Here is a 19,373-nt window from a genome sequence, read left to right on the forward strand (position 1 = left end):
TGGAATATGTACAACAATTTTCAAAGTGCTCACAGATGTTAGCAATACTGGAACTACTGCTAAAGATGGAGGCTCTACATATGATAGATGTTTATTACCCACATTTTTTAATTTGTTTCCATTAGAATTGTGATTTTAACAGATTAATTACAAAAAAACACTAAGATCTTATATGATAATTAAACTAAAACAATTGCTATTTCCAGCTGCTAAAATTTGACTATACAAGTTGTCTTGTCAATGTCTTTGGGTTTTGGATTGTTGTCAGATGACAAAAGGTAATTTTAAGATGTCAACTTTGGTTGTAATGAATTCCACACCAAGCATTTTCTACTATTTTCTGACATTCCGTAGACAAAACGACTGATTAATGAGTGGGATAAGTGATTAGTGCATTACTAGACAATGAAAATGAACATTAGCTGTAGCATTATATTGTTGCGGAATTCTGCTCTCTGTGACAGGTAAGCTCATCCCTAGAATTAGACCAAAATTCCTGCAGTTAAGATGCACACGTTATTTTGTGCTCTATGCTAAAAGATTTCCACAAGTAGATAAAATTAATGATTTTGTGAAGTGAAGTTTTGTTTGCTCATGAAATAATGACACTGCTGAGCTAAACGTCCTGCATGCACTCTGTCCTACAAAGTCTTCTCGCTGCCGTCTGTCTAGATCTTCCATGTACACTTGCATCTATAAAAACTCTTGAACATGCCCAAACAAATGCACACAGATAGTTTGTTCTCCAATCCCCAGACAAATCATCAGCTAATGTCAGTTGCTGTTATCGTGTGGGGAGCTCGAGGTTTTAGCCCGATGACATGGGGTTAAACAAACAGACCTGCATTCGTTCCCTATGCAGTCTTTGCCCAACCCCTATAGGTGAGGCACGTACAAACAGACACACAACTTTCCCTCCCTGCAAACTGTACCTTCAACACACACATGCACACATGGCTTTCGTTATATTTTTAGACGGCTCCGTGATATGTCGGTTTGATAGCCGCAGTAGATGATGGGTATCTCCTTTTACATGGTTTTCCTCTCTGCCCGCACCTTCCCACCGCCTTGTTTACTCTGCCACAGTGTGGAAATGCAGGCTGCTCCAATGACACCGGTGTATAGCAGCTGTGGATCTGATATTGCAGGTCTTTGCTGCGCCGTGCTGCGGACACAACCCCAGTGTTTGTTGTTCTTTGAAGAAGCAGCTCGCATTTCTTTGCACTTCTGTAGGTAAACAGGAGCAGCAACCGTGTTTGGACAGTTTAGAGTGTGTGACGGCTGTTTGACATGGTGTTATCTCTTCAAATTGTTGATAGAGATGCAATGTAGGTGTGATTCAATAGCATCATCACTGACTGAACAACAAAGTTTGGAGATTAACTGCTATAGTTTTCATACATTATTGAGTATTTGCTGAAAAAACAGGTTTTGACTTCTAAGATTATTGTGCATAAGTAACATGAGGAGGTTTTTTTTCAAAAATAATGCCTTGAGCAGCTAATTTGTTATCTTCATACAAAATGAGGTACCATAGGACCAGTTCTCTTAGGTTTGTTTGCACAGATTTTCTCGTACTGACTCCATGATGTTGAGATCAAACTTCTTTTTATGTCAGACCGTCTGCTGCAGGACTCTTTGTTTTTACACCACCGTTCAACAGTTTGGGGTCACCTCGACAATTTCTTTTTTTTTTCCATTAAACCTCACTTTTATTTATGTGCTTACATAATTGCACACGAGTCAATTACCCTTTCAACACCATTGGCTAACTCAGCTAGAACACATGAGTGATGGTTGCTGGAAATGTTCCTCTGTGCCCCTATGTAGAAATTCCATTAAAAATCAGTAGTTTCAGCTAGAATAATCATTTACCACATTAACAATGTTTGAAGTGGATTTCTGATTACTTTAATGTCATCTTCACTGAAGAAAACTCCTTTATCTCCAAGATAAAGACATTTCGAAGTGAAATTTATAAACAATAGTATGTTATTTAATCAGCCTTTATTTAGCCACTTAAATCCTAGCCTGTTATTTTAAAGGAGACTTGACCTGTAAGGCAGCATTATAAGTTTCAGACAAATCAGTTACATAACTAAAATGAATCTAAAAATGAGGTCACAATGTGGAGCAAAGAAAACTGAATATCAAAAATGTTAAAATGTTTCAGTGAGTTTAATTTAGTCTGGTAGTCACTATTGTAAGGAGCTGTGTTCAACCAAAGGAAAAGAAAAATCTTGGTTGACTGAAATCGTACAAACTTTTCTGCTTATCTATTTTCTCTAAATTTACTAATTTGGCCCCAGTGCACTCTAGCCCCATTATTCTAAATGAATTCAAAGTAAACTTACAAACCAAGTATTTGCAGCATACAAAATCATTTCAACCTGGTTATTTTATACACTACCGTTCAAAAGTTTGGGGTCACTTAGAAATGTCCTTATTTTTGAAAGAAAAGCAGTTTTTTTTCAACTAAGACAACATTAAATTAATCAGAAATACAGTCTAAACATTGTTAAGATGATAAACGACTAATCTAGCCAGAAACAGCAGATTTGTAATAGAATATCTCCATAGGGGTACAGAGGAACATTTCCAGCAACCATCACTCCTGTGTTCTAATGCTACATTGTGTTAGCTAATGGTGTTGAAAGGCTCATTGATGATTAGAAAACCCTTGTGCTACATACGAATAAAAAAGTGAGTTTTCATGGAAAACTTGTTCTGGGTGACCATGAACTTTTGAATTGTAGTGTGCTTTTCCTGAAACTAGCACTATATTAACTGGTGATTTCACCACAAAAGCTACTGAAGAATAAAACAGAGACAAGTTTGCCAAACATATTTAGATGATCTGCCATGTTGGTTGTTGAGCTGCCACATGGATAGCATAAGGTCAGTGAGTTTGGACCCAAACCAGAATAAACGTTTAGGAAATATAATAAAAGTTGGACTCTGCAGTCTTCATTAATCTGGGCAAGTTCAAAATTGTGAAAATGTAGGGATGTTCACAGGAAATTTGTCAGAAAAAGTAATGGATTAGTCCTGGAAGTCTGTTCATGTGGCTCTTTTCTCCTTAGAAAAGTGACATCAGTGATTGTCTGATCAATGACAATTTGGACGGATGTTGACATTTTGACTGACCAGTCAACCTGGAAATGCCCCAATTTCATATAAATGAAGAAGAAAATATTAAAAGTCTGTAGTGTTTCTGTCTTTAAGATGAGAGCAAAAATGTGTCTTGTGTGCTGCGATTGAGATGGTTTTACGCCTCAAGAGTTGACACAATGCCGAAAGGTACATCTCTCTTTATTTGTATCTGCAGTAAACCAGAGTTTTAAATCTAAAATCTGAAGTAGCATTTCTGCACTGGTCTAGTATGAATTTTACATCAAACAACAATAACTAGTTTATCAAAGCTAAGGCGCCGCTGCAGTAACAAAAACTACGAGGGTGTTTTAAAAAGTTCTGAGCCTTAACTGGAAACAGTTGACATGACTCCCATTATGATGCATAACTGTTTACTATAAAGCCTGATATCACTATCTACCAAAACTGAAGCAATCAAATAACAAAAGGAAAACTCCACAGTCTGACTTCTGTTTCCTAAACTATAATCTTTCCGGCATAGGCACCATTTTTAGACTAATGATGAGGTCGTGCATGCTGTTAAGGAGTTTCTGGACTTCTCAAGACTTGACCTTCTTCTGCCAGAGTAGTGAAGCGTCAACATCAGTGAACCAAGTCCAATGAAGTTAAAGGAGACTATGTTTAAAAAAAAAAGGACGTTTTCTTGTGAGGCAGAGAACTTTTTGAAGAACTTTCATGGGAGTTTCGTGAAGTCAAAGGAGAAAAAGCTGAGGTCGGATCCGTAAGAAGTTTCTGATGATCATGATAAAAAAAAAGAAGCTCTGTGTTATGAGGGCACATCGACAGTGTTTGTGTAAATACTCTTATTTCCAGATGGGGGAGACAAACTTTTTGCAGGTTTAAATTTGCACTTGATATCTACATGCGTGACATCATTGTTAAATATAAGGCTGAAGTTGGATGCCCTGAACAAAACATGAACATTCTTGGATAAATGAGAAACAGCTGAACAGTTTTGTTCATTTAGCGACTAATTTTAGACAATTTTAAAAGTAGTTGTTTATCGTTTTGTTTTGAAGTTACATGAGAAAAGCCCTCCAGGATCAGAACACTATCCTGGGTTGTATTAATTGAAGTGTGTGTATGTGTATGTGGGCGTAAATTATCCCATATTTTGGAGATTTTTGGTCCTAACCAAAGTACTGGACAGATTGCAATTTTGACCCAAAGAATGTAGAGATATTTTATTCTGAAACTTCTTTGGGTGGCACGACAGCATTTATCATCAAAGTTCTTCATCCCCTGGGGATCATGAATGCTAACCCAGCCGTTGTTTCTCACTAGATAGGAGCTCCTGTAATTACTGTGTTGTTGTAAGATTGTATTCTTGGTGTGTAGAGAAGAGAAGGCTGCTTCAGGTTTTCTCACTACATATATCTAAACATATTTATTTGATGGATCGAGCACGCTGAGGAGATGTTTTGAATTACAGATGATGGACGCAACAATTACCGAGAAGACAGCTATGAAAACAGGCGTTTAACAGTTGATCCATTTATCAGACACAAGTCTGCGGTTTACATTAAAACGCCATAAATCCACCCCCGTTATTTGTTTAGCCGTTCCTCATGTCGTCTTATTGTAGAGCGTTTGTCCAAATCGCTGATCAGATCAGTGTCTGAGGCTCATCAATCAGACTTTCCTCCCCTCCTGGTGGAGATGCAGTCCACATGCCAGTCAGCCGGAGGAATCCTCGAGCTTGTGGTCGAGACGAAGAGGGGAAGAGGAGCAGACTTGGCGAATCAGGAGGGTTTTCAGGGTTTGGAGCGGTAGCTGCATTCCTCCATGTCTCCTTGTCTTCCTCCGCTGATGTCTCACTCTGTCCTGCTCTCACTTTCCCCCCATCCATCTCCATTTCCTGTTCCTCCAACTCCCAGCGGGGTTGTCAGACAGGACCACTGATGTTTCCCTGATGTCGTGGCCTCAGACGCTCCCCGGCCGTCTGTCCTGTTCCTCCACACAGGTGCTGATGGTAATAATTTCATCTGCACTGGTTCGCTCTTTTGCCTGCATCAGTCATCAGTGGCTGTTTGGATAAAAGCAGTGACTGACTTTTTGGACTTCTTCCTGGTCATATTTCTTTGACTTGGTTGGCTTTTGTGACTGTTAATATTAGCTAAAAGATGTAGCCCCCTGAGAGATGAAAGTAGACCATAATGTCATTGCCCTCTTCTTCTTTTCTCTTGCTCAGTAGTGTGTCTCTACAATAACGGAGGTGCAGCCCAGAAAGGCAGATAAAAATCTCTGGTAATTACCTGTGAGTCATTGCTCTGATCTTATCCGAAAGTTGGCCCGATGGTTATTTCTGTTGGCATGGTGAAACCTGGAGAGAGTCGCTCATACTGTACATGCAGACAGATGGAGAGACAACACATCCACAGCTCCGAGAGCAGCAGCAGACTGACAGGTATCCAAAACAGACGGCGACTCGGAAAGGACTCCTCATTAACGTGTTAACGTGGGTTCAGGAATTTAAAAATAAGCAATGCTTACAGCACTGGAAACACTGTGCAACAGAGTTTGTCGTGTTAAATCGAGTTACTGATGCAACTATGAATCTGAGAATTGACTTTTTGTAAGTTTTTCCTGGCTCAGAACGGGTCTTTGGAGGTGTGACTCACTACAAAAGTGCGATCTCTGCACAGACAATAAAGCCAAAGAATCTGCATTATCTCATTAGACAGACATTTATGCATTTTAATGTTATTTCTGACCACTTGACCATCAAAAATGTCTGTTTTTCTTGAGTAAAAACAACCCAAATTAGCAGAGCTGGATTGAAAAAATCCTGATTCTTAAAAATGTCCTGAATTCCTGTCATTTGGGCGCTGGCGATTTTCCTTTGGGTGATGCCCAAAGTCCAAATTAAATCTGAGTTCCGATTAAAACTTGTGTGTTAAAAACAAAAATCTCACTTTGTATCTTCACAAATAATAACTCCAACTTTTTTAGTTCTTAAGTTTAATGACTTAAAGGGGAACTTCGTTTTTTTTCAACCTGGGTTCTGTTTTCATATGTCATTTCATACATGTGAGTGATGGAGAAATGAATTTTCGACATAGCTCCAGTATTTAGCCAGGCAGGCAGCTTAGCAGCTCAGCTAGCAGCTCAGCTAGCGACAAGTATGGAGTAACTTGCCCCCGCGCGTCAAAGTCCACCCTAACGTGCTTTTTTCCCCACACTGACCGGCTCGGATAGTCTCAATGAGATAGCTCGCGCCAAAACCAGTGTTTTGGCGCGAGCTATCGCGCGCTTTCGGAACGAGATTTGCTTTCTAGTGTCCTGAGATTTGGATACAGACCACAACAAAGGTAATGTGGAGGTTTTCGTTCACTTCTCATCTCTAGTATATTGTGGGACACTCATTGAGACTATCCGAGCCGGTCAGTGTGGGGATAAAAGCACGTTAGGGCGGACTTTGACGCGGGGGGGCCTCTTGCCCCATACTTTTCACTAGCTGAGCTGCTAGCTGAGCTGCTAAGCTGCCTGCCTGGCTAAATACTTGAGCTATGTCGAAAATTCATTTCTCCATCACTCACATGTATGAAATGATATATGAAAACAGACCCCAGGTTGAAAAAAACCGAAGTTCACCTTTAAGTATAAGAAGTCTGTTAGTTAAAAGTGAAAAATATTGCATTAAAAGTCAAAATTGTGAGTTATAAAGTTAAATGTATGAATAAGAAGTACTTGATTATCAAAATTTTGGGCAATTAATTTACAAAACTGACAAATAATCAATTAACCATTGCAGTTTTTCAATTTTTTTATTGCATTTGTGTCTTTGTCCTGCATTAGCCCCTTAAACTTCAGTGTACCGCCGGCGGTACACCTACTAATTTGCATAGGAATTTCAAGAATGTCCGACGGCTGCCAACGCGATTATACAAACACTATACGCTGATGGAAAGCTTAGATTCTCATGAATCCGCCGGTATAAATCACTTTCAGATGCGATTACCACAGCGGGTGAGAAAAACACATTTGTCCGACAGAAACGAATATTCATCCATCCGTTCTCTATACACGGCTTCAACGCACACAGCGCGACTCACATTTCCGGGTTCATTGTCCAAAACATGTCCTGAAGTCGGTATAAAATCCACGAATCGGTCGTTTTCAAGGAAATGCACCTCGCGATGCGTGTCCAATATTCCCTGTATTTTTCATCATTTTTTTTATTTAAAAATAGAATATTAGCGATTTTTTTTGTACTGAAAATGGCTGGAATTGACTGCAGCTTAAAGGGTTAATTGGATTTTTTTCTTATTTAATAGAATAAGATAAAACTGACCACTTGACATGCAGAAATGTTTCTGTTTTGCTTGAGTACATTGAACACTGATCAACAAAGCTGGATTTGAACAAAAATATTTCTTTAAATTATTATTTTGTTGCTGGTGATTTTGCTTTAGGTGGCGCCAAATATTGCAGTAACATATTTGCTGTTGTCAAGTCCTTGCTGGGTCCAATCTTCACTTAGCAACAGTAAGCACATTAGGCATTTGGTTCTTCCACATGATGAGGCACTTTAGTAAAAGCAAGACTTCAGTTGTTCGGTGCATCTGCCAAATAGCCCCAGAACTATTACAGACGCATTGAAGACCTTCATTGTTTCACTGGGTTCAGTTATTCCTTCATCACCATAAACATGGACTCCGTTATCTCTGACATCTTAGATTTTACATCTTCACTTTCATTTTGGTGCATTTAACATTTTATGTGCTCACTCACCGCCGAGGCATCACGCCATCGACAAAGAAAGAGCTGATTTTATTCAACTGTGTGGGTCTGATGAGATTATTTACATTTATGAGAAGCAGGAAATGCAACCACAGTGCATTGCAGATTGGCTCACATAGACAATGAATGGAATCATTGAAGTGTTGCATAGAATTAAATAGGATCCATTTTGTTGTCATTGCACATTTTGCAACAGGGGCGGCTGGTCAATAGAGTGCGCTAGGGCGCCGCCCCCTCTGTCTCACATCATGTAGAGTCACAGCCCTTCGTTTAATAAAATGTTTTTAAAATTACATTTACATGTATATCCTATGTTTTTAACAAGCAAAATAGATAATAGAGCCTGTAGAGAGTTACTAAAATGTATAATTTGTAATAAAAAGTCAGATTAGAAACATTCAGCGTTGTCTACAATTACTAATAGTGGACATTAGGGATGGGAATTTCGACTAATTTCCGAACCGACTAGTTGCTAATTTTATTGGCGACTAGTCGGTTCAGAAAACCTGCAATTTAACCCTTTAAGCGCCAAAGTCGCAATATTGCGACAAGCAACATTGCTGAACATAACAAGCCATAGCTTCAAATATACTGCCTTATGTACTGTACACCAGGAGATGGCGGACATCTGGAACTTCAATCTGAGCATCAGTTGTGGGCGTGTTTTCGTTCAAAGTTTTGGAGTTTACAGAGTTTGAAAACCGAGGAGATGAGACTCGCCGTCGGAGCGTATCAGAGCGCAAGACGGCACATTTTAGAGTGAGAAAACTCACCAAACCGAGAGGTCTGGTCAATGCTGACAAAGTACTTTGTCAAGTAATTGCTTACTCATATTCTGAAGAGGAATATTCACCCTCTGATGAAGATGTTCAGTCGTCCACTGAGACAGAAAGTGCCGCTGCGTCTGTGCATAACGGCAGCGGGTCGGTGTGCCATGACAGTCCATGAGCAGCACATACTGGAGCCGATGCTTTGCTTCGGGGTGGCAGGAAGGGACGTGGTGGTGTAGCTGGAGTGGTCAAAACACCGCTAATGATGAGGGGGATAGCAGGGTTTGAAAAAGAGACAAGCATATGCTACTGGCAGGATCAACCAGGTAGCCCAGACGGGACGAGCGTGCGGCACACGCCCGAGCGTAGAGCTGCATGGCGGCGCCCGGTCAGGGTGGGGGGCACACCAGCGTTTAACCGACTAGTAAAATACTAAAACGTTTAATAAATGAGTAGGTGGTTAAATGATTAAACGACTAGTCCCGCACATCCCTAGTGGACATATATGGCCGGGGTGCACTCATCTTTCCCCACTGACTCTCGTTATAGCTTTGACATGCGCAGTTCGTTCCTCTTCAGTACAAGAGATCCTATCCTATCTTCATGAGCAACAATCTTCAGGACACCTTCTCAGAGACTGTGGCTGTGTCCGAAATCGCATACTAACGTACTACATACTACATTCTCAATGAGTATATACTGTATACTACGTACTATAAGTATGATTAGAATGCCGACCGTTCACACTGTAGTATACTACTCCGTTTCCCATAATGCATTTCAAACCTCCGACGACAAAAACCGGAAGTACGGCTATCAAATATCTCGGCTGAATGCCGGCTTCAGGTTGATTTTACGCTAACAAACAGTCGCATAATTAATGTGGCAATTTCAAGCCGGCACTCCTCATGCAGTTATTAGCCAGATTATGCGAATCGTTTCAGTTGTAGCTGCAGGTTACTCGAGGTAGCTGCTACTTGTTCTGTATGCAAAGCGAGCTGCTGCAACTAGCTGCGAGCATTCAGTAGCACGTTGTGAGGCGTCTGACAAATTTAAAACGTTGGTCAGAAAACGCCTATTTCTCAAATCTGTGGGGTGATTAGGATGACTACTTAACCACATAAAATAAAATAAAAATCGCCGCGGTCCGGCCACATATCCCGCGGAGGTTTGCATTTCGGTGGATAGCTCGCAAAGCATTATGGGGCGGTTGAGTATGACTAGTGTGGTCACCGCGCATACTTAAAATTTTTCCGGATATAGTATACATCCGGGTATTTCTCGCGTACTCAATGTATTCATACTATCCAATGTGAACGCACTACATACTTATTTTGACGTCACATTTAGTATGAGTAGTACGTTTGTATGCGATTTCGGACACAGCCTGTGTCTCTCCTGAAGATCCTCATCACGACTCCAATGACGACAGCTGAATCTGAGAGGTGCTCAGGGGCGGATTGAACGTTATTTCATTCGGTCGTTTGACCGAAGGGCTGGTCCACATGTGGGCCGGTGCGCTGGTATTTATTAAATAATTTTGTTTCTCGGGTGCCCGACGTCCGTATAGCTCATCGGGTGAAGCAGGCAACCCATGTACAGGGGCTGGTCTCCGACGCAGCGGCCTGGGTTCGATTCCTGCCCACGGCCCTTGGCTGCATGTCTTCCTCCTACTTTCCCCCCCATTTCCTGTCACTCTTCACTGCGACTATCACAATAAAAAGGCAAAAAATAAAAAATTTTGTTTATTTATCCATATGTGGCTGAATAGGATGAGCGTCCAACTATTCATCAGCCCTGTACAGGCACGCAGGCCCACATGCGTCTCACACACACACACACGCACACGCACACGCACACGCGCCCAGCCCCACACGGACCCTGGAGGTGCTTCTCAACACTAAAAAGAATCAAGACCTTCCTCAGGAACACGATGTCGCAGGATCGTCTTAATGCACTGGCCATGCTCTCTGTGGAAAAGAAACTTGTCAGGGAGACCCCAGATTTTAACCATAGAGTCATTGAGAAATTTGCATGTGTCAAAGACAGAAGAGCAAAACTTGCATACAAAAAATAACACAGATGTAGAGGTGCTGGCTTTAATCTCTAAAATGTGAGGATTTACTTTTTGTCATTTCATAATGTAAATAGTATTTTCTATAATATTTGTTTATAATATTTCATTGTAAATATTTAATGTTAGTTGACAGAAGCACTTTGGCCTCAAAGCCTAAGATAAGATGTGCACATGCACAGTTATACATAGTATAATGCCTAATGGTTTCACTATTTTTTTTTCAGACAAAGTGTCAAATTTTTATTGCTTTGATCTTAAATATGCAGATTTGCTGTTTTCTCATTGTCATGTAAGGTAAAAGTTAGCTCACAGAAGCACTGTCTGCTTTAAGCCTTATAGTTAGGGTTTTTTTTAACAAAATGTCCAATGTTTGTTGGTTTCACAGGTATGGATTTGTTTTTGTTTTTGTTTGAGTATGTAAATATAAATATGTTGTTCCAAAGATTTTGCTGGACAGAAGAAGCACTTGGCACTCTTTGAAGCTGGAAAAATGAATTGTTTCTTTTTTACTTTTGAAGTTAAAAATAGATTTGCATATTTATACATTCTTAATTTGTTTAATTATAGAAAAGGACATTTCAAGGGTTTGTGTGTACCAATTACACCTTATCTGGAGCAAATCATATCAAACACTGGGGAGATCAATTCAAATTCACTAGCTGGTAACATTTACATGCATTTAATTGTCTGTTTGACTAGGTGTACCCTCCTAGTGGTGCATAGTAATAGCACATCAAATGGCTGTGAACATAATTTACATCAATTCTTGTATTCCGGTGTTGCCGACTCTGCTATTTGGTTTGGTAAATTAAGTGCACTCCCCCAAGAGAAAATTCACCAGCCGCCACTGTTTTGCAATGGAATTAACGTACGTTAACTAACTCTGTCTGTGTAGATTCTCAGTTGGGTGCAATCGTAGGAGCTTCAGTAGAAATCAGCCAGGTTCTTGAAGATGTTTCAGGTGAAAATGACAGTTGTTATCCCATTAATGCTCCTTGCTGGCCACGGACTAGCATTGGAATGCTTTGGCTAGCCTAGAAATTCCAGTTGTTAGCCTATGAAGGCTAGCTATTAGCCTAAAATACCATTTGCTTCTCTTGTAGGTTCGATGTTTCAGGTGAAACGTTTTCATCAACCTACAAGAGAAGTCCAGGTGATTTCTAATGCACCTTCTATGAATAACTAAATTAGACATTTTTTAACAGTAAAATTAGAAATACAAGTATGAAACATATCATCTAGGCCTGGGGTGTCAAACTCATTTTAGTTCAGGGGCCACACACAGCCCAGTTTGAAGTGGGCCGGACCAGCAAAATCAGAACATCGCACCTCAAACTTTTTTAATAGCGTATACCCAACAGCAAATTGAGGAAAATGGTGCATATCAATGAAAGCAAAGTCTGATCATGCAGTAAATGCATCCCAGAATCAATAGAATTCATACTGTTTTTTAAGAAAGACATTGTGAACAGAAACTTGATGTTGCTTCCAAATGTTTGGCCCGTATCGTAATATAAATGAATAAATACATAAATCTTATGGATATGTACAACAAGAAACCAATTCTGTGAACTAGAAGATGAAATTTCATCATTTTTATTCTTCAGAATCACCTTCTGGTTTGACCAGTTACACCTGAATTACTTCAATATGGCATCTAACCAGAGTGGTTTGAGCAGAATCACAGGTGATCACGTGTAAACCGCTTCTAAATATGCAAATTTGACACACGAGTTTTTCAGGGTTTAATCAACGACCAGAGAAGGATTTTCAAGGTGTGTTAAAGATTAGCTCCTCATCTCTGGTGTCTAATGACATAACCAGAGGGCTGAACTACGTAGTGAGGTTAATGGGTTAGCAGACGTGTTTAACCGAAAATCAGAGTTTTTAGTATCACAAAGGTGGCTCTCTTTTTACCTGGCTAGATCTCCATGGTAACTGTTGCTGCGGTGCTGGATCTCCATGGTAACCGATGCTGTGGAGCTAGATCTCCATGGTAACCGATGCTGTGGAGCTAGATCTCCATGGTAACTGATGCTGTGGAGCTAGATCTCCATGGTAACCAATGCTGTGGAGCTAGATCTCCATGGTAACTGATGCTGTGGAGCTAGATCTCCATGGTAACCAATGCTACGGTGCTAGATTTCCATGGTAACTGATGCTGTTGAGCAAACCTGGTCAGGTTTTGTTCAGAGTTTAAGATTTACATCAGCTGGAAGAAGTGTCTCCCTTTAACCAAATCGTTTCCTGATGATTATTTGAGTAATTCAGATTTTCAGCTGATGAAAAAATGTTTTATCTGCAAACATGTTGATCTGCACATTCCTAAAACCACTGAAGGAAGCCGTGTAGTTACAATATCACACACTGTGTGCATCGTGTTGCCATAGGAACCTCCATGCATTCAGTTGGTCATGCTGAAATGGTATAAACATGTTAAGTTTGATCCTGATTTGCTCCCAAGATCATTTACACTTCAGCTGATAGAACACTGATTAGACCATTGGTTATTCTACTGGTTTTATTACAGTGGATATTCAATCAGTAACATTAATTTCTCTTCGATTTGGCCGCTAATTATATTGATTTCCTGCATTATGGAACAGACCTACATAGACTTAAATACAATATCCTGTTTAAATAAATGAAGTGCAATAACTTTAATAATGTGTAACTGTTAGTTATCATTAATCAGCTGCATTAATCTGCAAAATAAATGCATTACACACGTTTAACACTTTTCTACCAGCATTCCTGCCTTGCATCATTTGCAGTTGCAGCTTTCTACTGTCATGCATGTTTATTTCCTCTTTATTCTCCATGAAAACAACCAACTTGACTGAAGCAGCTGAACAGGATCATTTTATTTTGTGCAGAAGAAGAGTCACACGATGCGTTAAATGCCCTCTTTTATGTGAACAGAGTTTGAAGCAGATAGTTTGAGTTGACAAAGCAAGTTGAAAGCCACCTTCTTGATCCCTGTTAACTCTTACTGCAACTTCAGTTTTTGTCAAGCCAAACTGCACAAAGAAAGTCTGGATATGTTGAACTCTGGTGTATATTTTTAATGTTTTGTTTGTTTTTCCTGCAGGATTACCCCAAGAACAGACACCCAGGATGGAGCCGGGGGTCAGTGGCCTACCATGCAGGTGAGATTTCCCGCTTTTCTTTTAATTCTTGTTCAGTCTCTTGAATTTTCTGAGAAAGAAAGTTATTTTATTTGTGCTCGTGGAGTTCCCCCTTCAATCTCATTCCAGTGAAGTGCACAAAATCAGTTCCAGTAAAGCTGCAATCATCACAGGGCACCGACTCAGCGGGACGTCAAGGTGCCGAACACAAACAGAGATCAAACAGATGGCATCAGAAATCTCTTTTCTTTCTAGTTTGGTTCTCTGTCAAAGTGATGAACTAGTGAAAGAAGACACAAAAAAGCCCTCTGAGGTTTAGTCAAAGTTATCTCTATCTCCCTGCACTCCCACACACAGTCTTGGTTGTTTGCGACGACAAGCCCGTGAACATTATCTGCACCGGCATCTGCACAAAACCCCCACAGCACCCCTCGCTATCAGCGCTAAGAGATTAGCTATCAAACGCTGCTGCCGTGATACGAGAGTAGCGGCAGCAGCTAGGTAGGTGGCTGTTACTACTTGTGGAAGCTACTGTGGGCAGCTTTATCTGGCAATCCGATGTCACAGCCAAGATCTTGTTAGTCGTTATCTGATCGAAGCAGTTATGAGCTAGCTGCCTTTTATCTGCTTCATTTTGGGTTTTTTTGTTTCTCATAGCCGCTCTCGCTCCCACTGATCGACCAAAACACGCCATAAATGTCACTTTCTGTCTCGTTTTTCCACCGGGATGTGTGTGATTTTTATTTTTAGTGGGAATGTTTATACACTGTCTTCCATTTGACCTCCAAATCAGCTATCAAAACACATTTTCTTGTTCACTCCGCACATTCCACTCATGTTTTGAGTTAATGTTTACAGTCGTAAATCCCCTGTATCCCTTTGCAGATTCCATTTATACTTAGGATACATTAATGATAATAATAACGGTTGATGCTGTGCGTCCTGCAGATGACGCCTCATTGCTGAGTGACAGACGAGGCCAGTCATTCACGGAGGCTCGCCATGCCAGCCCCAGAGGTCTTGCACTGCGGTCCGTCTGGTTTGGCTGCTGTGCTTCGGACACCACAGAAATGTGCACGCCCCAGCAAAGCTCCCATTAATCTTATTTGTTAGAGACTAAAATGATGTATGTGGTTTTCCACGCTGTGCATGTGAGGTTTGCCTTCCCATGCTTGGGTTAAGGTGTAGGCTCTGATCCAGCTCCTCAAAATCAACAGTCAAGGCCTCTTCTTTGTGTCTCTCCACGCATCCCATATTTTCACCGGGAACCTCAAGAATTGCACGCAGAAGCGCTCTGGCAGCGTGACAAAAAACTTAATGTATACGCAGTGTTATATACACCAGGTCATATAACCGCAGCAGAATTGCTTAAATAAGGACTGACTTTAGCTTTGTTTCTTGGTTTTCCTGCTCGATGCGAGCCAAGAAAGCTGTAAAGAAGTGTTTCTGTGACACGTGGTACCTCTGTTTATTAACTTTTATGGTTAGTTTTTGCATTTAATCTCTGAAAGGGCAAATGTCTGCCAGGATATTCTTGGCAGGTCTTGGGTTCATATAGACTCATTGTTATATTTTTATCGCCGGACTCTGGGTGAATGTCATTAACTGGAAAACAGTAGCACAGAGGATGGATTTTCAGCAGTTTCATACAGCCTGCAGGCTAATGCATAAATTGCATAATCGCTCAGGGCAGCATTCTTCCTTTTATTTATATTTTGCACATACAGTTTGACTCCTGAGTTGTATTTCAATCCCAGTGATTGATGGTGCGTTGTATTGGGCACGCGACCAGTGTTGACCTGGATCACGTGTGATGTGCATTATTGACTTTCTATGTTTTTATTTTTGTCCAGATACATTCCAGTTATACACACAGACGCCTTCCAACCATGTCGCTGCTCTTTTGTATGACTTGTATAAGTTGAGAGTTCTTTGGCCGGCCGAGGGTTTGTATTGGGAGTCAGCCCAGCGTGGACCTCCATCCTGTGCGTTGGCTCCGCAAGTTAATGGGCCATGGGGCTCTGTGGGCCCCTGGGGGTCCTATCAGGAGCAACCAGCCATCCAACCAGTTAGTGCTCCTCAGCAGGCCTCATTAACCCTGTCACCCCCCTGAAAACCCCCCCATCAGTGACTCACACGTGCTATGACTCAACACCCGCAGATGGAGGTTGCGTCCCGCCACCAGATTATCAGGCTTTGGTCTAACCTGTGCATCAACGACGGGGTCTAATCTGATCCCAGCTCAGGTTCTGCAAAAACAATTATCCAATAGCAACATGTCATGTAGGATGGAGGGGATCATATCACCTTCTTGCCTGATTCGGATGACATCACCTCTGTGACACTTGGAGGCACAAAGAGAGTCTTGCTAACACACTTTATCTGGATCAAAGCTGTGCATCCAGATTTCATCACGTGCGGGAATTTAATTGAAATTATTTGCATATAAGCCCCTTTTCTTCCAGTTTTGAAAGTAGAAGAAAACGAGTAGGGATCAACCGATGTGGTTTTGCAGGATGAGACAGAATTTGATTCCAACATGGGCTTTTCCTTGTCCTGGTTAAAGCAACTGACAATTCTATTCTCAATTTTTGTCATTTTGATGCTAGCCTAACTTGAAACATACATAGAAAGACATCGTTTTTTATAAAAATGTGTCATTTTAGGATGAGTTAGTGAGTAAAGCCTTTAAATTTGCAGGATGAGAGAATTTGGTTTCTTAGTTCTTGTTGCCCTGTTTTGCGAGGACCTCCAAATGTGATCACACTCTGATCCCAACATGACTTTTCCTTAGTCTGATTAAAAAATATCTCATTTTTATTCTCAGTTTTCATCATTTTGGTGCTACCTTGCACCTGAAACATGGTAGAGAGACAGCATTTTTTATGAAAGTGTGTTATTTTGGGATAGATTTGTGTGGAGGAACCCAGAGCAAAGCCTTTTTTTTTTTTTTTTCCAGTTTTAAAGGTGGACTTGCAGGGTGAGACAGACTTTGATCCCAGCATGGGCTTTTCCTTGTCCTGGTTAAAACAAAATTTCTCTTCTCAGTTTTGATCATTTTGGTGCTAGCTTACACCTGAAACATGCTAGAAAGACAGCAATTTTCATGAAAATGTGTCATTTATGATGAGTTTATGCGACTAAAGAGATAGAAACAGCGATAATCTTGTTGCACTGTTTCTGAGCATCTCCAAATGCGGTCACACTCTGATTCCAACATTGCTTTTCGTGTTCCTGGTTAAAACATTGACATTTTTATTCTCAGTGTTTATCATTTTGATGCTAACTTAAGACTGAAATATAGAAAGTTTTTTTTTATAGAAGTGTGTTATTTTTGGGATGAATCTGTTTGGAGAAAGCCAGAGTGAAGCACTGATGTGTGCTTTTCTTCAGTTTGAAGGGGAATTTTGAGGATGAGACAGTTATTTGACCTTTTAACTTGCAGAGCAGATTACGATTACTTATTTCTTGTTGCACTGTTTTGCGAGCACTTCCAAATGTGGTCACACTCTGATCCCAACATGACTTTTCCATGTCATGATTACAAAAAATGATTTATATTCTCAATTTTTAGCATTTCGGTGCGAGCTTGCACCCAAAACATACTATAAAGACAACAATTTTTGTAAAAGTGTGTTATTTTGGGATGGATTTGTGTGGAGGAACCCAGAGTAAAGCCTTTTTTTTCTTCCAGTTTTGAAGGTGAAGTTGCAGGATGAGACAGAGTTTGGTTTCATATTTCTTGTTGCACTGCTTTTGAGCATCTCCAAATGTGGTCACACTCTGATTCCAACTTTTTTTTTCCTCCTCCTGGTTAAACATTGACATTTTTATTCTCAATTTTTATAATTTTGGTGTGAGCTTACACCCACAACATGCTAGAAAGTCAGTTTTTGTAAAAATGTGTTGTTTTTTTCAGGCTTTGGTCTAACCTGTGCATCAGCGACGGGGTCTAATCTGATCCCAGCTCAGGTTCTGCAAAAACAGTTATCCAATAGCAACATGTCATGTAGGATGGAGGGGATCATATCACCTTTTTACCTGATTCGGATGACGTCACCTCTGTGACACTTGGAGGCACAAAGAGAGTCTTGTCAACACACTTTATCTGGATCAAAGCTGGATTTCATCACATGAGGGAATTTATTTGAAGTGATTTGCACCATCAAATGATCTCACTAGGGATCGACCGATATGGGTTTCAGGGCCGATGTGGATTTATTGGAGAGCTGGTATGCATTAGATGTAATGTTTTAACAGCGTGTGATAGCAGAGCACCTGTCATTCATAATTAGACTTCTTCATTAAAAGACACAACTTTAACTGAATACGTGAAATAGAAAAAGGAGTCATTAAATTATCTCCTCTGTTTTTTCCTTGAAAACTCATGCTTTTATTGATGTGCTAACATAACTTTACAAGGGTTTTCTAATCATCAATTAGCCTTTCAACCCCATTAGCTAACACAATGTAGCATTAGAACACAGGAGTGATGGTTGCTGGACATGTTCCTCTGTACCCCTATGGAGATATTCCATGAAAAATCAACCATTTCCAGCTAGAATAGAATAGTCATTTACCACATTAACAATGTCTAGACTGCATTTCCGATTCATTTAATCTTATCGTCATTGAAAAAAAACTGCTTTTCTTTCAAAAATAAGGACATTTCTAAGTGACCCCAAACTTTTGAATGGGAGTGTATGTTTCAGCTGGAGATTATACATCACCTTTCTAATATTTGGTTGATGATGAAGTCACACGGCGTCTCTGCAAACAGAATTTGTCGTAAGTTATTAGCAGCATGTGCAAACCTCTGTGTGTGGAATCATGTTAAGTGTATAAATATTTAGTTTGAATTTTTCATGTTTTAGGAGTCTGTAAAGTCACTGTTGCCTGGGCAGGGAAGCCCAGTCTTTTCCAGACGAACTCTCATGTTACGAGAAAGTCTGCTTTCCTGTTTCCAGCTGGTGTCGGTCCTCGGCCAGGTTCTGCTAACAGAGCTGCCCTCTCCTCCTGTGGGCCCGAGTCCAAACCCTGAGCCCGGATCCAGCTTCTGCCCTCCATAAATACAGCACCTGGTGGCGACGACAGCTACCGTTAGCCAAAGTCTCTCATCCCGGCTTTAACTCTAACGCCGGCTCTGCGCTCTCCCCTTTGTCAACACCTCTGTGCTAATTTTAACTTCTCTTGTCTCCGATGCAAATTTTAACATTTTCCGCCTCAGCCTCGTGCCAGTGTCTGCTTCCTATGAATTGATTTCCAAACCTTTTCAGCACTGTAGCTCGCTGGAGGAAAAACACAGCAGAACGTACTATTTTCAGCTCAAAAATTACAAACAAATCTCTAGCAACTTCGCTGCACTACAGAAAAAGTCTCTTTTTTTAAAATCACAATAATGAAATTATGACTTTTTCAAACACTTGTAAAGTTACAGCTGCAGTTTATTTTATTTTCATTATCCGTCAAATAATTGTCCATAGATTTAGGGGTGCTGCTCAA

The 19,373-nt window shown here is 40.5% G+C and overlaps 1 protein-coding gene across 2 annotated transcripts in view; it reads left to right on the forward strand.

Annotated features, from left to right (window-relative positions):
* Positions 1 to 19,373, forward strand: part of spryd3 (SPRY domain containing 3) — a 107,130-nt gene that overhangs the window by 65,542 nt on the left and 22,215 nt on the right. For both annotated transcript variants that reach the window (XM_051949301.1, XM_051949300.1), the window contains one exon: positions 13,835 to 13,892. In XM_051949301.1, the coding sequence (XP_051805261.1) occupies positions 13,835 to 13,892 (58 nt within the window). The remainder of the gene's footprint in view (positions 1 to 13,834; positions 13,893 to 19,373) is intronic.

The sequence above is a fragment of the Acanthochromis polyacanthus genome, chromosome 6, assembly GCF_021347895.1.
Source record: "Acanthochromis polyacanthus isolate Apoly-LR-REF ecotype Palm Island chromosome 6, KAUST_Apoly_ChrSc, whole genome shotgun sequence".
NCBI classification, from domain to species: Eukaryota; Metazoa; Chordata; class Actinopteri; family Pomacentridae; genus Acanthochromis; species Acanthochromis polyacanthus.